Source organism: Mangifera indica, chromosome 2 (genome assembly GCF_011075055.1).
Source record: "Mangifera indica cultivar Alphonso chromosome 2, CATAS_Mindica_2.1, whole genome shotgun sequence".
Classification (NCBI taxonomy): domain Eukaryota; kingdom Viridiplantae; phylum Streptophyta; class Magnoliopsida; order Sapindales; family Anacardiaceae; genus Mangifera; species Mangifera indica.
Window position 1 is genome coordinate 17,938,425 of NC_058138.1, and position 20,292 is coordinate 17,958,716.

The 20,292-nt window shown below is 33.7% G+C and overlaps 2 protein-coding genes across 2 annotated transcripts; one reads left to right on the plus strand and one right to left on the minus strand.

Moving 5' to 3' along the window:
- The first annotated feature begins 6,229 nt into the window (after nucleotides 1-6,229).
- On the plus strand, nucleotides 6,230-7,283 carry LOC123208637 (transcription factor MYB48-like). The gene is made up of 3 exons (XM_044626163.1): nucleotides 6,230-6,419; nucleotides 6,486-6,615; nucleotides 6,737-7,283. The coding sequence occupies exons 1-3, from the start codon at nucleotides 6,305-6,307 to the stop codon at nucleotides 7,281-7,283; spliced, it is 792 nt and encodes a 263-aa protein (XP_044482098.1). The 5' UTR covers nucleotides 6,230-6,304.
- A 3,324-nt stretch (nucleotides 7,284-10,607) lies between these two features.
- Nucleotides 10,608-11,935, minus strand: LOC123206593 (probable aquaporin TIP1-2). Its single transcript, XM_044623773.1, has 3 exons — nucleotides 11,753-11,935; nucleotides 11,401-11,651; nucleotides 10,608-11,298 (listed from the first exon to the last, which is right to left on the minus strand). Exons 1-3 carry the CDS (start codon nucleotides 11,877-11,879, stop codon nucleotides 10,924-10,926), a joined length of 753 nt encoding a protein of 250 aa, XP_044479708.1. The 5' UTR covers nucleotides 11,880-11,935; the 3' UTR covers nucleotides 10,608-10,923.
- Nucleotides 11,936-20,292: the final 8,357 nt, after the last annotated feature.

Consider the following 20,292-nt stretch of genomic DNA (forward strand, 5'->3'; position numbering starts at 1 on the left):
TCTCCCAGTACTTGCCAGTCCTATGAATATAATTTTAAATTTATTATTTTATACCACAATATTTACTTCTGTCTCAATTTTTTTTTTTCCTTTAATTACTTTATTCAATGACACGTCTCTTCCTATATTAAGCCACCACCCATTAGCAGTAGTAATATATGAATTAAGTCACGTCTCTCGGTAAGTAAAATTGTATATTTATATGAGATACTGAAAACTGAAAATGACTTACCATCCTAAATCTAATCTCTTTTGCCGTTCCTTCACTTCTCTCGATCAAATTCAAATAATTTCCAATAAATTTTCAAAATGCAGAAATTGAGTTGACTTGTCATTTTTTTCTCTCACTCTCCACGCCTAACTTTGACTATGTTGCCATGATAGAAATAGAATTGCTTTTTTATTTACTTGAAAATAGAGAGTGGGACCATCAACCACGTGGCACCTACTCAAATGTTTTTCCAAGTTGACCACATTAATAATCTATCAGAAGGCGAAATGATATATACCTATGAAAGATTGGACAACCTATGTTGATTAGAAAATCGTTGGATCAAATTTGATCAAAGCCATGTCAACGGTGGAGATCAAATGGGGACATTTTAGTACGGGCAAACGTGATCTGGACGTAGATGAAACAAAATCTTTTAGGTGGGCATCTGATCAGATGGTCGTCCTTTTCCCTGATAGATGAAATCAAGTGCAGACTGTCCTGTAGAATTCCAACAGGTAACAGAGAAATTTGAGTAAATATATTATTCAGTACACGAAATTGGTCGGTAGTCTAAGTTATCGGCTTAATATTCCAAGGCATGTTAGATTTTCATGGAGGAATGCTCAAAATTCCATGTGCAAGTGTAAATGCATTGACTAACAAGGCCACGAGATGGGGCAGTTAGCCCAACCCAAGGAACGTTACATGTTTTGTGGGTGATGAGTTGAGACAAATATTGATGCTTTTTTGATTTCGAGTTAAAATAAGGAAAGGGTGAAAATATTAGCCCTGAAATCCTGGAAAATAATTCAAAAGAGAGAGATTTGATTGGTATAATTTAAAAGTTCAAATAGAATTTGAAATAGAGATATGGAGGAGCTGGGAGACGGGAATTGTTCAATTATAATATAAACCTGCAGGTTGACTCAGTCACAAGGGTGAAACGCACAGTCGTAGCATCTTTCACACCTTGCTCTTGTTCACACTGTAGTAATAGTTTATTTCTTTGTTGTGGACCAGTGTTGGGTCTCCAGCTAATTATTTGTTTTTTTGGCAAGAAGAAACTTTATTTAAATTGATTCACTGTCCGTTTTTACTGTTTAAATCAAGAGTTTCATATTAAAATATGGCCAAATGACTATTTCCCACCCAAGGTTTGATGTTTTCTCAAGTTTCCACCTTTTAACTATGGAAACACCAAACACCCACTCATGACCGGTTAGATTTAATAAAACCCTAACGGTGGTAAATTTAATCTCATTTTCCCCCTAAAAGTTTAAAAACTAACATTTTTTCTCTAAGCTAAGTTTGAAAAAATCGCATTCCCCCCCCTAGGGTTTATTTCCAAACCCTTTCACTTTCTCCGGCGCCATCACCGGTCGTCTTCCCCTCCCGACGGTTTCTCTTCCACCTCCGGCCCCCCTCAACTCTTGCACTATGCATCCGACGACTAGAGAAGACGAGATCAATCAACGCATCCGACGACTGGGAGAAAATTTCTTTGTCTGGGAGAAGACGATCGATCGACGTATCCGACGACTGGGAGAAGACGATCGATCGACGCATACGAAGAACTCTTGCACTACGCACTACGTATCCGACGACTGGGAAGACAAAGAACTTCGTCTTCCACGGCTTCTCTGACTCCGATCGGGAGTCCAAATGGGAGGAAAGAGATCGTCGGAAGGAGAGGATGCTTCGGGAGGGAGAGGCCGTCGGCAATGGAGCTGGAGATGTCGCCGGAGATTTCAAAACGAAACCCTAGGGTGAAACTGCGATTTTTTAAAACGTAGGCTGAGAGAAAATTGTAGTTTTTAAAGTTTAGGGGGACAAAATAGATTTTATTTTAGTTTATTTTTAATATTATAGAGAAAGTGACGATTTTACCCTTATCACTGTTAGGATTTTATTAAATCTAACCGATCATGGGTGGGTGTTTGGTGTTTCTATAGTTAAAAGGTGAAAACTTGAGAAAACATCAAACCTTGGGTGGAAAATAGTCGTTTGGCCTTAAAATATTATTGAAAGGATTCAAATTTAGAATTCTCTTTTTTACGAGATATTAAATTTTTTACCTTAAAATAAGCTCACGTATATATTTAAATCAAATTTTTCATAGTTTAAACATTGTTACCCTCTCGTTTATTACCTTTGGTTACTGTTTCCCTTTGACCCAATTGGGTGTCCTTGAGAGTTCAACTTACAAGAAGGGTACGAGAAATTTTGGGTAGGTGCAAGAAGTGACAGACGAATGGGCTTTAAAGTTGTGCGTTAAATGAAAGCCACATAAATGTACCATCGTCCAATTCTTGGTGTCAGGCCCAAACCTATCCCAAAAACGGAAAGCATGAAAACTTCATATTTAGCTTACACAGCAACTTGTCAAATCCTCAAACCTAGGTCTTACCAGCGGATCAAATATTTTTTTCCTTTTCGAGTCCTAATAATAACATTATTAGTATGACAATTATTCTTTTTATAATTGAAAATTTGGTTTAGATTGATCGAACAAATAAATTTTAAATATAATAATTAAATTTATAATTAATAAAATTTAATATTTTATTAATTTTATTAGTCATATATGATGATCTAAATAAAATAATCTAATAATATTATATTTTTCTAGTGTTACGAACATGTACCCTCTGATTAATCAGTCTGATTATGCACTCGGGGCCCTCCATATGTTCAGTTCAATTTTTTATCGTCAAATTGCTTATGCCATAAAGTAACTAAGAGCAAACTGGAGGAAGATTATAGGATGATAAAGTTGGGGTGTCGTTCACTACACTATAAATTAAGTTGGATTTGCACTTGCTGAGGTCTTTGCTTACGCTACTCTTGTCTACCTCTCTTTCCCTATTCATATTTTTTAATTCACATTCAAGCCTTATTAATTAAAATATTTTCCATCAATTTTTTATTAATTTTATTTATGGATGTATAGAAGTGAATTGCAATTCTTCCCTTTAAATTTGCATCATACTAGTGGAATTATATATTATATCATGTATCAAAAATTTAATTTTTTATATTATATATTAAGTATGGTAAGATATGGATTTTAAATAATAAAATAATAAAAAATCTAATTAATAAGTTAATATTTTGAAAATTTAAAATTTTTTATATACACATCTATTATATCATTTTTTTAAATATATCTATATGTATTTATAATATGCATTATATTGTATGATACATTTATTATATTATATTAATTTGATATATCTTATAATATGTATTGTGTATCATAAGATATTAATAACTATAATATACTTATAAACATTTATTTTAATTTAAAAAAAAAAAACCCTATCATATCAAAATTACAAATCACAAAGAAGTAAAGAACCCCAGAATTTTTTCTGTTCTCACATGAGTGTCTTTCCTCATCATTCCAAGAAAGCCTCAGTGAAAATGAAGTTTTTATTTATTGGAATATAAAGGTGTCGCTTGAATAATCAACATAAGCTTAAAAGAAGGTGCGGTTCAATGGACAATGGAATGGTTCCACGTCGTCCACTGTAGCAAAGGATGTCATCTCCTCTCTCAATTCATTGTCTCTCATCCTCATCTTAATCTTGTAATTAGTGGAGCTGCAAATAGTGAGTGATATATGAAGATGATGACGGCGATGGTGGCACTGGGGCCTTACCCATTAAGATAGCAGTCAACAGCGATGCTAAGGAGATAGATTTCAGTTTTCATATTGCATATATGCGTAAGGCTTATCTCAATCTCAAATGTGTTGTTGGCCATTAATGGCAGAAAATGGTAATCCCACTTGCACAAACTGATGAAGACTTCAATTTATGAGACACAACAGTCAACTGATTCCAGCCGTTGCTTATGGAAAAAAAACTAGCACAGCACACTTTTTTCCTTCTTTAAATAATCAAATGCAAATTGCAGTGGAAAAGTGATCCAACCTGAGCCCTGTACTTTGTCAATCATTCTAAATTGATGATCACTATAGGCTGCTTGTGTTTGACTGATCTGCAGTATCTCCTACCAGAAAAGAAAGAGAGATGGAAGAAAGGATATCTCCTTAGATCCTAATTAAACATCCCAACCCAGATGAAAAGTTAATTAAATTAAACCACTAGTAATGTCATATTTTGATTTTGATAAGGCAATGTAATTATGACCATAAACCTTAGCAAAATCAATCATAATCAAAGAAGACTAATTTTCTCCCACCATCCCACAGATTGGGATTTTGTTCTTCCATTGAGGGTGAGACAGGCCTCGAGCTCCCCTCCCCACCACAAGCTTTTAGTGCAAACTTCAACATCAAAAGACCACAAATCTTTCTTTTAATGTTTGCCATAGAATACAAAAGCAAATGAGATCATACGACCTATAAACATAAATAATGTTATCACATCACCAAATCTATCTTATCATATCACCCCACTTATTTATCTTTCTCTAGAACAACTGATAAAATCTTATTAATGAATCATCTATTGACTCGTGGCACCATTTTTTGCCAAGCAGCATTAGTGAAAATCAATGACCACCAACACACAGTAGCATCAGAGAATGGATAGTTGAGAAGAAGAAGACTAATTTTGAACATGCAGGCCATATAAGCAAGAAAAGAAAATACACCCTCTTTCATCTTCTACTGCTACAGAAGTCTAAACTTAATTTTCAATTCATGGGACCACGAGTTTCACATATTCAATCAAATGAATGAACAGAAAGAGAGTGAGAGAGAGAGAGGTGTGGGGATAATTAAAACTAAGTGGGGGTGGCCATAAAAAATGGTGGTCTCCACGTCATACTGGTTCATCTTTTTGGCTACTCTTTTTATCTTCACTCACTCCACTAGCTACCAGGGCCCTTAAAGCGAGGACTCTGGAGCCTCCATTCCATTTCTAGTGTTATAATTTTTTAATTGGTTCTATTTTAGCTGAAGCCACTATTAACAATCTCCAAGAGTCCAAATTGTTTAATCAAATGACGATAAATTGAGAGTAGTCCAAATTTTGTAGCAGAGGAAAAAACAGAGAAAAGAGCAGGTGAGAGTTATTCTGAGTGAATATGAACTCCATGGATGTGCAAGTTTAACACTAAAATAAGCAAAGAAAATACTATTCCAATCCAAAAACTTCTGTAGCACTAACTACACTGACAAGTTTGTAATCCAAAGTGATAATCTTTCATGCATGAATAAATAAATCTCAATTTGCATCAATTGTTCTGGTCTTCTGAAGTAGGGAAGCTAACCCTCTTATCATTTAGCAATAACTTACTTGGATATATAATATCTCATTCCACCTTGGAGAAACAGTTAGTTACATATATATGACACCTAAACATTTTTTATATATTCCCCTGCTTTTAGCGATTTGTCTTATTGTCCTTTTTCCTTTTCCTTTTACCACTTTGTATTCATCTATGGCCTCTTCCAAAGTCAAGGACACTTGGACACTGTTACCATTTCATCAATGGAAAGGAAATAGGGAGATCTGGCAACTTCCATCAAACTTGCTATTCCCATTTACCCAATCAACTACTTTGTTGATCTTTCAGTGTTACTTTTATGTTCTACTTTTTCTCCAAATATAGGTGAACAAATCTTTTCTTTCATGTTAGTTTTACTGATTTGTCTTTGATATGGATCAATTTAATAGTAACAAAACAACCGCCATTAACATGATAAAAAGTTAACCCATTTGATAAAGGAAGCAATGAATTCATTTTGTGAAAGCTACGTCAACATATCAAATCTTTGTTTATTTGTGGTGATAAGCAAAGATAACTTAATCAACAGAGAGATTATTTTGATTATAATGGGTTGGGTGACATCGGGATGCAAAACAAAGTGGCCGTCACAGCAAGGGCATGCGCACACAAGTACACATGTACGGTGAAGATCCAAAATGATGATATTATTATTATAATTGCAAAAGGTTTTACCTCTTCTTTGCTTTAGATTCCCAGTAGTATAAATGAGAGCTGTGTATCAGTACATTTTCCTTGTATAAGAAAAGTGTAATAGGAAAGAGTTTCTTTACCTGGAAAAACAAGGACAGAGGAAATCAAAATGGTGCAAGAGGAAATCAGAAAGGGCCCATGGACAGAACAGGAAGACATTCTCCTGATGAACTTTGTGGGCTTATTTGGAGACCGACGATGGGATTTTATAGCAAAAGTTTCAGGTTTGAAGGTGGTGGGCGACACATAATAGGTATGGTTTTGTGAAGATGGGCAATTTTTGGAAGGAGCAACCCTTTAACCTCTGATTTTGTTGTAGGTCTCAACAGAACTGGAAAAAGTTGCAGGTTACGGTGGGTTAACTACCTCCACCCTGGTCTCAAACGTGGCAAAATGACTCCCCAAGAGGAGCGCCTTGTGCTTGAACTTCATGCCAAATGGGGAAATAGGTTTGAGAATACAACACATATATATTATTATTCTTCATCATTTCAGCTTTTCTTTGTTTATGGTTTCAGAATTTCTTTAGTTTTTCTTCACTTTACTATATATGATAATGTCCGCGTGCAGATGGTCAAGAATTGCCCGTAAGTTACCAGGGCGAACTGATAATGAAATCAAGAACTACTGGAGGACCCATATGCGGAAGAGGGCTCAAGAGAGGAAGCGGGCTGTGTGTTCGCCGCCTTCATCATCATCTTCAATTTCTTCCCCTTCTTCAACTGTTACCACGGTAAATTCTATTTCTATGCAGCCTAATACTGGAAAAGCAAGTTTTTATGACACTGGAGGGCATGATGGTGATCAAGTGATGGGTATGGCCGCAGTTCATGAAGAAAAAGAAACTGTTGGATACTCCTTGGATGACATATGGAAAGATATTGAGCTTTCAGAAGAAAACAACTCTTTGATGATCAAACCAGTTTTTGAAGAGAGTACTTGTAACTTTTCTTGTGCTTCAACTTTGGCCTCTCCATCGTGGGATTATTATCCTTGGGAAGACTTGCTATGGAGGATGGATAATTTTGAAGAAGAGAGTAAAATGATTAATAATCTCCGTAATGATCTATTCATTGCATCCTCTAAAGAATATGGAAAAGCATGTTTAACTGGCTAAACAAAATTCAATTTATTTGTATTTGTTCATATATGTAATAACCATCTCCATCCCCATCCCCATCCCCATCCCCATGACCCTCTTAGTGTATCTGCTTTTGTTTTGTGTGTCTTTTGCATTTCAGAGAAGAAGAGAGCACCTTATAGAATCTCCTTTGATGTTTGGAGATTTGGTATCTTCATGAATGTAATGTAAAATATCCTTTATTTACTATCCAAGCTGCTTCTGTACAGAGAATTATAATTTTTCTCTTCTCTTCTCTTTTCTTTTGCAATATATACATATAAATACACACACACACACACACACACACACACACACACACACACACACACACATACATACACTTAGCTAGATATATTTTGCTTTGTGATGCAGACGAGAATATAATCAAACCACCATTAATTTTCTGTCTGAGCTTTATTCCTCCATAAATAGCACTTGCAGAGATAATATTGGAAAGTGAACGTTAGAATCTTCCAGCAGGGAAAGAACAAAAGATTGTAGTGATGAGTGAATATAAGAATCTAAAGGAAAAAAGAAAGGATTCTTTCATTAATCTCCAGTCTAAGGCACCCTTCAGTTTTGGACCCTTGTTTTCAACTGTTCATTTCTGCAAACAGTACAATTCTTAAAGCAGCCACAAAATTTTTAAAGTAAAATAGACAGTAGTGATTGTCAGCAAGTAAGAATTGACTTCTATGATAGCAAGTTATAGGCTACTCTGCAAATTAATGATCTGTGAGAAGTGGGCATATTAGGCTATAATTGGCCAAATGTTGCTGAAAATAGATACCTGCATTAGTGGTTACCCACTCAAATCCATTACTTTAATTTGATTAATCCAACAATGGGTATTTGTTGATTATTTTATGTGATCAACAAACTGAAAGCAACACCAAAAAACAGTTAAAAATGATGCAGAAAAAACCAAATACAATAATAAAAAAAGCAAGAAAGAAAAAATGAATGGACATTATCATTTCAACTATAAATGATATTGACATGCAATTCTCTCTAAGCGGTTCAGTCATATTGCTGCTGGGTCCGACCCACTTATCTAAACCCGGCTCCCTTAAAACCATCAAATCCTGGAATCAATTTTCTAATTTGGCTTCATCTTTTTCTATAAACAATTCTTGGTTTGAAAGAATCCTATGTTAATGTGTTTAGTAATCGGGATTTATTCGCTTCTTTTTTTTTTTTTCTACTTTAACATGATATATTCTGAAAGAGGCATAATTGTGAATAAGTCAACCACAAGAGGCAAAATGCTTGCCAATGTTGCCATGACAGAAAATTTTGATAAATGTATCGTCAATAATAATTGAAAGGCCAAAAGACATATTCCCACCCAAGGTTTCTTGTAAAAGTCTAAACTGATACCCGTTAAATAATAAAAACTCAAATTTTTACTCATAGATAATTAAAATTAATAAAATAAGTTAATTTCATCGGTTAAATTATTATTTAACTATTAATATATTAACAATAATAAAACAAGTAACAATTTCTTTAGAATTAAACTTTAAAAAAAACTTATTTTCCCCTTGCTAAGTTTCCATTTTTTAGCAAGTTTTGTCTGGGCTTCTCTCACTCAGGTGACTTTCTCTCCCTTTCTTTCTTCTCTAAAGACCAAGATGAATTACTTCATCTTTGACAAAGATGATTCATTTTCGTCAAATACAAATATTTCAAAAAAGGAAAAAAGGGAAAGAACGTCATTAGAGGAAAAAAGAATCAGAGAAAACTCGTCTAAAAATAAAAATTTAACAAAAAAAATGGGATTTTTCAAAGTTTAATTATAATAAAATATTATTAGTTTTCTAAATTTAAATAAGAAATAGATATTGTTTTATTATTTTAATATATTATTTATTAAATAATAATTTTACTTCTAAAACTAACTTTTTTTTGATTAATTTTAATCATTCATAGTTGAAATTTTAAATTTGTAATATTTACTGGGTACTAATAGCTTGCAACAAACCTTGGGTGGGAATAAGATTTGTGGCTAATATTATTAATAATAATAATAAAGTCTTTTCTCTTTTCAACTTATTATGATTTCTGCCCCTCTTGATTCTGACTGACGTGATGATGGGCTATTTTTGTTAAATTTATCATAATGTCTGTTTATACCAATAAAGCTTCTACGTTTTTTTCATCATTTTATTTTGTCCATTTTCTTATAATTAACATTAATGTAATTAATTAACTCTTGTTAAACAAAATTTGTCTTTTAATGACCAAAATAAAAATAGTAATTCATTTAAATAATCCTATAAATGCTATATGTGATGAAAAAAAATTGAATCACAGTATCTTAATAGAAAATAAACTATCCTTAGATCATCCAGCATTTTGCACTTCCCAATTAAATGGGAAACGACCATCCAATTACCATACATCTCAGTCCACCACTTTTCTTTTTTCTTTTTCCCTCAGTTCTGGGATTTTATTAATTTTGCTAACTCTAGCTTACATCTCTCATAATTGTCTTGATCCAACTTGGTGGATAAAGCGCACTGATTTTGTCAAAACTGTAGCCACAGCGAGTCAACTCTAGCTTATGTCCACTCGGCTTATCCAAGGACAGGTCGTTGTTACTAGATTCTCTTGTAGTGGTTAAGTCTAATGGCATAGTATGGCTTCTTATTCTATGATTGGAACCCAACATGAGCTTCAACTTTTAGGGTTAAGACTATTTAACATGATGTTTGAACAAAGGGTAATACTATGCATATCTATTTTGAATATATAAATAAGTACACACTTATATGTATCATCACATGATTGAATATTATTTTATCTTTAATTTAAAATTACTCAATCGTATTATAACACTTATCAAGTGTATATCTATTTGTATACTTAAATTTGATGTATAGAATTTTATTGTTAAACAAATCACTTTCTCCTTAAATGGGCAAATTTAATACATAAAATTAAACTAACAATAAAAATATACATATAAAATAAAATATTATTATATAATTATATATATATTTTAATTTAAAATTATTTAATTATATTATAATATGTCATTATTTATGTATGAGATATTACTCATAAACTAATACCCGTATAGCTTGCAGCTCAATTTTCCTGAACTAGTTGTTGTGTTTCATTTAGGGCCGGCAATTCCTGGGCCAGCTTCAAATAACATTCCCAGGCCTCTGTACCAGGGCGGCCCATCTTTGAAATTAAAATATAATTTAATTATTATTAAAGTATTAAAATATTTATTATATGTATAGGTCTTGTTTTATATAATTTAATTATATTTATTATGCCATCGTTAGTCTTAATCACGGGGCAGGATAACAAAAATTTCTTATACATTTAATATTAAAAGTTCCGCCTATTAATGTGGTCCCTTTAAACACAGGATATTGAATATTAATGTGGTAGCTACCGACGCCAATTATTTAACCAAAGTAAACCATGATGTCACCTAAAACCTTGCAAAAGTTAAGGAAGAGCAAAAACAAGACTAGTTCACAGGATTAACTCAACAATTAACAAACCCGACATACAAACAAACAGAAAACCACCCACAAATCGAAACCAAATAGGTCCACCGCAACTTTCAACCTGTTTGCATCACTCTGAATTTAGAGGAACAGACTTTCGTATCTTAATAGTCTGTGGTTGGGAGAGGTTCATGTGTGTTTGGGGAAATGAAGAGGATGGAGTAAACAATAGCAGCAATGGCAGAACCGATGAATGGGCCGAGCCAGTACACCCAGTGGTTGTCCCATGTCCAGCTAACAACTGCCGGGCCGAAGGAGACAGCAGGGTTCATTGATGCGCCATCAAAAGCACCACCGGCCAAGATGTTTGCGCCAACAATGAAACCAATTGCTAGGGGTGCAATGATTCCAATGTTTCCCTTCTTTGGGTCGACGGCTGTGGCGTAAACGGTGTACACCAAACCGAAGGTCATCACGATCTCAAAAACGAGTGCGTTCCATACACCAACACCGGATGAAAGAGAGAAAGCAGATGTTGTCTGCAGGATATGTCAAGTTTTAAACATTTTTAGTTCCTGCGTACAATATAAACTTTTCAGTTTTTTAAAAAAAAAATACTCATTGTTAAATGAAATACTAACTAGTCCACCAGTTGCGAACTTGAGAAGCAAGCAAGCAACGACGGAACCGAGCAACTGGGCAATCCAGTACACAAAACTCCTCACAAGGGTAATGTGGCCACCAACGAAGGCACCGAATGTAACAGCAGGGTTCACATGTCCTCCGGAAATGTTAGCACCAACTGAAACTGCAACGAACAGTCCAAAGCCATGAGCAAGTGCTGCTGCTACTAGACCGGCAGGTGTTGTTGAGGCATCGTCAGTGAGCTTGTCTGTCAAAATATTTCTCATTTAATTACTTCACAAATCAATTGTACATATAACATAACTAAAATCTTAAATAAACAAAGTGAAAGTAAAGTAGGCGGCTTACTGAAAGCCATGCCGGAACCTTCACCGGCAAAGACGAAAATGAGCATTGAGATGAACTCAGCGAGACCCGCCTTGAGTGCATCGGGTTGGCCAAATTCGGCAGGGGTTCCAATTGCGAGTCCAGGCATTTTTGGCAAGGAAAAATTTGGTTAAAGCTCTTAAAAAGCCAAATTGTGATTGCTGTGTTTTTGGCTTTGATCTCAGTCTAGTAGTAATTATATATAGGGGATTCTAACCGGTTACTATCCGGTAACAGAGCGTACAAATTTTTTTCAACGAGAAAAGAACAAGGGCCGTAGCAGTCACGGGCGTCTGTCTTTGTCTAAAGGAAAAATAATAGGCGGGCCTCCCTTTCGTTCCCATCGTGCCACGTTTATGGCTGATGTGACTATGACCGGCCAATTGAGAGTGGAAAAGCTTTGATCACCGACCAATGAACATGTGCCTGGGTCCTACAATGATTGCTGACCGACCATGTGATTATTTATACAGTGGTGACGTGGACCATCAGTGGTTTAGTTATGCTGGTTCATTATGATGCACTAATGGAGTTATTAAATTAGATCTAATTGGAATTAGCGGGTATCACAAATTGGATGAAGATGTAGCAAAATTAGCCGTCTGATACAAAGGATGGGCCCATGAAGTGGATAAACAGTCACTGCATTGGACGGCCTGATGCTCCACGTCATGTTAGAGCAAGCTATTAAAGACTCTTGATTAAAGTGTAGATCGTAAGAAAATTATATACCCAAAGAGTTAATGTTAAAGTATAATAAGAAGAGGGGATTACATTATAATAAACAAGATCTCATTATAAATTATGTCTTAAAAGCGCAAGCACTAACACTTTCAATCTGAAACGCAATCGTGTCACAGAATGTGATAATTTTTTTTAACCTATTTCATCATCATCAGCATTGAAAATTCAAAGATAAGTAAATATTATTAGTCAAAATTGTCTTAAGTTAATAAATATAGATGTGTATACGTATGCATGCATATATACAAAAAGAAAATAATTAAATTTTTTTTTTTTTCAATTGTACCGTCTTAATCCCAGAATAATTGATTTTATTATGTTTGGGATAATATATATATATATATATATAGGTTAAAGATGTTCTCATCTCTAACCTTAAATAAATATTTGGTCGAATTAAGTTATGAGTGATTAATCTTACTTTATTATTTTATTAATTTTTATTGTTTTATAATTAATTTTATATTTTTAAAATATTTTATTTATGTCAAATCTATATTTATATGAAAGATTGATTTAATTCAACTTATAATTTCTGAAAAAACTTATCGAAACTAAATGAAGTGTCTTTTGGATAGAATAAGTGTGATGAGCCAAAATTCAATTTTTCTAAAATTTTGGGAGGTTGTTCGTGCCAAATGTTCATGTTTTTCTATTGAAAAGTGTTGGATTCGAAGTAAGTTTATTCTAGTTTAAAATGAACTTTGTTTGAACGAGCTTAAGTCAAGTTTATCCTAAACGAGCCTAAGTACGAATGTGAGCTTGGATTTTAAATGAAAAACGAGTACAAGCCCGAATTTGAACATGACCTAAGCAAGCCGTTCTCTCAAATGAAAAAAAAAAAAACTTAAAATAAACAACACCGTTTGTTCCTTACTACATTTTCTTCCACTTATATGAGCTTGAAATATGAGCCTGAAGCCGAGCTGTCAAGGCTAAAATGCGAGCCGATCAAAGTGAACCCGAGCTAAGTGCAAACCAATCTCGAACACTAAAATTATGAAACGAGTTGAATACGAACACTTGTTCAGTGAGTCCAAGCCCAAACTTAAGCTCCCTAAAAATGAGTCGGGCCTTGTTCAAGCTCGGTTTGATTCGGCTCTTATCTAGTCGTACGAACAAACCCCCCAAAATTTTTCAAAAAAAAATTATATTCCAGCCCACTACGCCTACTCTTCCCGGAGGACCCTTTATTAAGACACATAAGCTTGTTGCCTACTCTTCCCAGAGGACCCTATATTAAGACACATGAGCTTGTTTCAAATATGATCATAACTACTTTGTGGCCTATTCAATCTAAATTAAGTATTTTCTATTTCTAATTTCACCTTAAAAAGTGTAATTAAATTATAAGCAAATTTTAACCAACCAAACCAGACTGAGGTCAATGTAATAAACATATATGGATGACATAAGGCAATTTTTAATTGGTGTAGCTGCATTTTATAGGACAAAACTGACAATAACATGTTCTCACTAATTATATAATTTTAGTCTAATTAAGCAACGACATTAAATGGATTAGATCAGGAAAAAAAAGAAAAGAAAGAAATCTCAAATGAGCTGTCAAGGGTGATTGAAAATTAAGTAGGTAATGTGGGGAGATGGTGGGCTTGGCATTTCTGATTGAAAACATAAGCACAAGTGACTATCGAACCGACCTTGATGTAATTTTAATATTATTAATAATACAAATCTATGGTTTTTAATAATCTTAATCATCATCCCTTTTTATCTTGTCCTGGAATATGCTTAAGCAAGTGTCTTTTTTTTTTTTCTATCAAAACAATGTTTGCCATCTCTCCTCAGAGCCATGCTTAATCTTATCTAGTTTCCAATAATTCATGTGAACATTCAATGGCCGTCGACCAAGTTTATTCTGATTTGTTGTTTATATTTTGGAAGAAGAATCTGGGTAGATATAGGCCATTAATTCCAACTTAGTCATTCAAAACTGGCAATATTTACTTTATAATAATTTAATTATAAGTTTGTCAGACAGATAACAACTAGTATTAAGGTATTAATAATAGTAAGAATTTGGGAAAGATGAAGCTTTCGTTGTGCTGTGTGAAATTCCTCTGCTTGGTCAATCTTATGTAGAAAAATCGGTGGTGTCATTCCGTGCTAGTAATTGATGGTGATCCAAAATAGTGGTATCCTTTCATACATGCAATAGAGAGAGCGGAAATGTCTTTAAAGTGATTTACCCTATTGTTAAAAAGTTTACGTTCATAGTTAAATTTTGGTTAAGTGTTTGTAAATATTATTAAATAGCCTATTATATGTTTATATAATCATTTATTTATAAAATAAAAAAGCTAATTAAGTAAGTTATAATCAAAATATGTCTAGATTTTAGTATATTATATCTAATAAACTAAAATAGAAGTTATCTGTCATTATATTAAAATAGGATAAAATGGTGTCATAATTATTATAGAAATAAAAATAAAAATAAATATATCGATGGATCATAAAACTATCAAGATTTATTATTACTGATGTTTGTAGTATCACTTTCGTAAATTTAATTAAAAAGAGTTCTCATCTAATTCTTATAATATAAAAATTTAAAAACTTCTTATCTTTTTTATATGAATGAACAACAAATATATGATCGAGATTTTTTCTTATTGTAATATGTTCGTGAGAGTAATATTTTTTTATGCGCACCTCGTATGCATGTTGTGATAGTGCAAATTGCCATGATTCTTTATTAGGCATGATTGGTATATCCTGTTGGATCAACGCAAGCAAGCCTTGGCGGTCTAACTTTTATTGCAACTGCTGGGAAGGTTCTGCCTGGAATCAGTGCGTTGGAGGATGGTTTCTTTCCTCCCTACTTTCTTACTAATTGAAACTTTCTCCTCCCCCTTGTTATTCTCGTTTAACATTTGCCTATAAAAGTGCCTCTGAACCCATTCTTCAACTTTTTCCCTAAAACTTTCAAGCCTTTAAATTCTTGACATCCTCAACAAATTCTATGAAACCCTAAGACTTTCATAAACCCTTTTCTTCGGAATCCTCCATTCCTCCAAGAATTAGCGTTGACTTCCCAAAAGTTTCAGCCTTCAATTGAACTGACACCCTTATGGATTGCTTTCAAGCAAACATACAACCTGAATATTTTCTTTGTCTTCAACCTTGAGCAACATAAGTCTTCCCGATCTTTTATGTTAGCACTGGTTCATAGGTTTGTCATTCCCTTATTTTTTGGATGAAGGAACTTTATCTGCAATTTCAATTGATCAGTGTGCAGGTGATGTGATTAGCCCTTACGCACAAATAATGTAGCTAGTTGTCTCTTTAACGCCACTTCTGTGATTTTGTTTAACGAAGAGTTTGACTACACATCACTTAACAAATTTGGCAGCTTTTGGACCTCAAATAAGTGCATTGAATTTTGACGTATTTTACTTTTTTATGGCTCACCAGGTCCTTAGAATCAAGAATAGTGATTCCTTCGTGTTGGTAAATTTACGCATGCCACTATGTAAATTTTGATTTTCTATAAAAACAGAAAAGCGTACCAGGATTTTGCATTCAGTTTATGTTACCGATTCGAATGCGCTCCAAGGATACGACGTGAGTCTTTTCCACAACACAATTTGCCTACTGTCATTACAATATTGCGTTTTGGGAGACATGATTCTCTGTGTATTTGTTCTGGGAAGGAGACGAAGAAGCAGACCGAGTTGAGTTCAAGTTTAACTCGATTCGAATCTAATCTTGCTTCCCGCTGTTCCCCAACTCCCCTTTGATAGTTTCTCTTGCATCTGGATAGAATTGACCTATTATAAGTAGGTCAGTATCTTTAAATTTCTCTTCTCTAATTACAATTTTTTCCTCGTGCACGCACTTAAGTTTCAAGTTTTAAAGGCCTTGTATTATAACATGAATATTTTTAATTAATGTTTTAGTCAATATTGGTTTTTTTCTTCTTTTTTTTTGCGTGCAGAAACGCGATGTTCAGATGCTTTTTTTTTTTCGACTTTTTTGTGTTGGAAATTATGGCCGTTGATTAGTCTATTTGCTAAGCCAACAACTTTTGGGAGTCTTGTTCATTCAACAAAGTTGGGTTTGTACATTATGGGCGTTTCTGGCAGGAAAGCCCAGGCCCGGGTTTATCATAGGAGTTTTGAAAAATTACAGAGCACCCACATGAAACGCCCTAAAAAGTTTCAGAAGGCCCCATAAGCTGTTTAGATATCCTTTATGACGAAAAATGACCAAAAACCCTTTAATAAATTAGTACATCCAGACAAACCCAACTTGTAAAAAAAATCTTGAAAAACTTGTATTCATGTAAATCAAACCCGGACTTTTTCCTGGTTCTGGATTGGATTTAAAAAAATAAGAAACTATTTGAGCCTAGAATTTGACATCCTTCAAGAACTACTAATAAAATGATTGGTGTTTTAATGAGATTTACCTCTCGGGCATTGAGAGAAATTAAATCTTGTTACCATATGCGGCTATGAACGGATCAGCCCTTGATTCTATGAATAATCTCTTCGTATAATTAACGTTTTATGTTATATAGTAAATTTCTATTCGTGAAATGATCAGTTAACGTTTTATGTTAAAATGATCAATTATAAAAGTAATAATTTATGCTTTGACTTACAGATAAATTTCTATTGTTTAAAAAATGTAACCTACAAGTTATATTTTTTCCATGTCATCTACCAACACGAAAAGCAATAATCTCCTACATTATCAATTTGTGATCGTTATCATATTTTTTTAATATAATAAAATAAGAAATTATTATTTAAATTTAAATGTAACTCATAAGATTATAATCTTTTCCCTAAATCTTATAAAAAAAAAAAAATTATTTCTGGCAAAGGAGAAAGAGAAGAAAAGTAAAGAAGCATATAATAGAGATTATTACTGACAAATTAAAAGAATTTTTTATTGGTCTGTCATGTTAAAAGTCATTTAAAAATTTTGAATAAATAGATTATTAATTATAAATTAAACACAAATTTATTTAATTATTAATCATGATTAAAATGTTATGGATTAATTATATATAAAGTAAATCACATCCAACACTGTGATTTAGAGTCCCTTTAAAGAGTACATATGGATCCATTATGGATGCTATATCATGATAGGAGGTTGTTAGCCAATGGTAGTCATTTTTATGTCCTTGAGATATGTCACCAATCCATTAACACCAATGATTTGTTTGAAAGGCATAAGTTAGATTTCTGCATAAAAGAGAAAATCCTCCCTCATTTGTTTTTCCCTTTCCGGTGAGTCTCATTTACAAAGCATGCAAGCGAAAATATCTTTTTCCATTGATTTTGATTTTCAATTTCATTTGATTTTACAGGCTACTTTTATGTAGAGACACCATAACTCTTTCACATATAAGTCAAACTTGAAAAGCAGGAGACAACACGAAGCTTCATTATTTGTTTATATTCTTTGCCGCACTTAAACACCTACTTAACGCCAAACCATTATTGCAGATTAGCCTTAACTGCTTTTTTGTTCTATGCTTTTCCAACAAAAAGAAACTCATTATGAAACTCCATCAAACTTTAGACTAACTTTAATTCTACATTTGCCAAGAGCTTGAAATTTTATTGCTGCTCGGTCAAACCGAATACCAACCATTAATATGCTAAGTCAAATCTGTATTGAAAATGGAAGCTCGATGGACTGTTTGATATTATGGGAATATCAAGTAGAGAATCCAAAGAGGATCTAATTTAACTTTGCAATGATGGTATTTCGTTTTACTTTTCATTTTTACTTGAACAATTGCATTTAGTAGGTGAATGTGAATGCATGGCCCTTGCTGAAATCAATTTCGACTATCCCTTTCAGTTGAGTATTGGGTGTATTGTTATTGTCAAGAGATTCTAGTTGCCAATTGCTAGCCAAATTATGAAGGAGTTTACACGTATGCTTCTTTTCAACAGCTGAGTCGTTTCTTTCTGCTTTAATTTTCATATTTAGAACAAAATTATCTTGGCAAGATACAGAAGAAAAAAGGGTTCGATAGCTATGGGTGGTAGATATTTTAAGAAGTATCTTGGGACCATTACGACTAAACAGCGGTTGCTGCTAGAAAATGAAACGATCAAACGTATGGACTGTCGATGTTGCAGCATGTCTGTACAACTACTAAAAGCCACTGAGGCTGGTTTTTTTTTTTTTTTTTGTTCCAATGAATCTTGAACCCAAAACCTGTAAGCCATGGCATGGGGTCACAGGTCGAATAATAAGTTTGACAGTTCTACTTCATGTTCTGTTTAGTAGCTGGACACTACGTGAATGGCTGCATCACTTTCAACTCATCACAGAGCTCGTATTACACACAATCTAAAAGCCAGCTGAACAAATCAATATGAAGAAGAATTCTGTCAAACATTGTATATAAATACGAATAGATTCATAGAACATGGATAAAAGTATTGCCAAAATCAAATGAACCATAACGTGACTGGAGCATAAAATCCAATCCAAGTGCCAAATTCTGTCTTATCAGCTTCAACTCTTTGTCACAACAGTTCGCTACATAACAATGCCGTCTGTAGACTTCTTTCCTTTACTGTGTTAACTCTCGTTGCTCCTCAATGAAGTTATTGTCAGCATTGTGAGGCACGTGCAACCTACCATAGCTAACAGGATAGATAGCAGTTCTCAGCATAAGAAATCGCATGTGCCACGCCGCACGGTCCTCCTACCAGGTGTCGCTCACCTAGAGGCCATGCAAGGCACGTGTGTGACTTTGATCACTTGGTTTTTTCCATACATGGATTACCCACACATGACTTCCACCTAATCGCCATGTGCATCTCCACATCACGACGATACCATTGGACTACTACAGTAGTTAGAAGCCCCACCGTCGAGATGAAGACATTTTAAAAAATTTATTTTTAATTACGATTTTTTTTTTTTTAAAGTGCTTAGAGTAAGATAGATTCTGAACCTGGGGGATGACACGTGGCACCGTCTAATTATGAGAGGAGATGCGATTTTTATTTAATTAAAAATGAATAAAATTTCACGATTTTACATTATTAGGTCGACAGGTAAAGTCGTTACCGTTAGGAAGCAAAGGAGGTAAAAGTGGTAGTGGTCTCCCCTTTCCTGAACTATTTCTTCCTTCTTAATTCATTTTAATTACTTGAATGCCCCTATTTGTTTGCTCATAGAGTTACAGTTATAGAGGCTATTGCTTGAATTCTTTTTATTATCCCAAAACAAACCCTGAATTATGAGAAAAATATATTCAACATTTCAACTAATTAATTAAAAATGTCCAGAGGTATTATTGGGATAACTCGGGATAAATGTTATCACAAGGGTGGGTTAGACTTATATTTTAACTTATTCCAATGACTATGTCCCCCCTGAACTTTGATTAAACAACATTTTTAACATTTTAAGTTTAGAAAATCCATTTTCCCGTAATTTGTTAAATTTATTAGTAAAATCTATGAATTTTTATGAATTTGGTTAAAAAAAAAAAGGAAAGGACAAAAATGTTCTCTTTGCTAAAGCCGTATGAATGTTTACTCCATAAAAAATATAAAAGTTTTGTCCACCTTTAACCAATAATTTTTATCCACGCTTGATCCACCCCTAAAAAGTCATGATCTCAATGTCCCTACTTATTGCTAACTTAATTTGGATTTATTAGATGTGTCACTTCTTGTATGGATCTACCACCATCCACTTTGTCACTTTACCACATGCATTTTTGCACCTCCTCTTCCAATACTCTAACTACACCGTCATTTGTCACT

What these genes read in the sequence shown, in the direction of transcription:
- LOC123208637 (XM_044626163.1), top strand. Translation starts at nt 6,305, where the DNA reads ATGGACAGAACAGGAAGACATTCTCCTGATGAACTTTGTGGGCTTATT. An exon ending in TGGTGGGCGACACATAATAG is followed by an intron (nt 6,420 to 6,485) that starts GTATGGTTTTGT and finishes ATTTTGTTGTAG; the next exon opens with GTCTCAACAGAACTGGAAAA. An exon ending in CATGCCAAATGGGGAAATAG is followed by an intron (nt 6,616 to 6,736) that starts GTTTGAGAATAC and finishes GTCCGCGTGCAG; the next exon opens with ATGGTCAAGAATTGCCCGTA.
- LOC123206593 (XM_044623773.1), bottom strand. Translation starts at nt 11,879, where the DNA reads ATGCCTGGACTCGCAATTGGAACCCCTGCCGAATTTGGCCAACCCGAT. An exon ending in AGGTTCCGGCATGGCTTTCA is followed by an intron (nt 11,652 to 11,752) that starts GTAAGCCGCCTA and finishes ATATTTTGACAG; the next exon opens with ACAAGCTCACTGACGATGCC. An exon ending in AGTTCGCAACTGGTGGACTA is followed by an intron (nt 11,299 to 11,400) that starts GTTAGTATTTCA and finishes CATATCCTGCAG; the next exon opens with ACAACATCTGCTTTCTCTCT.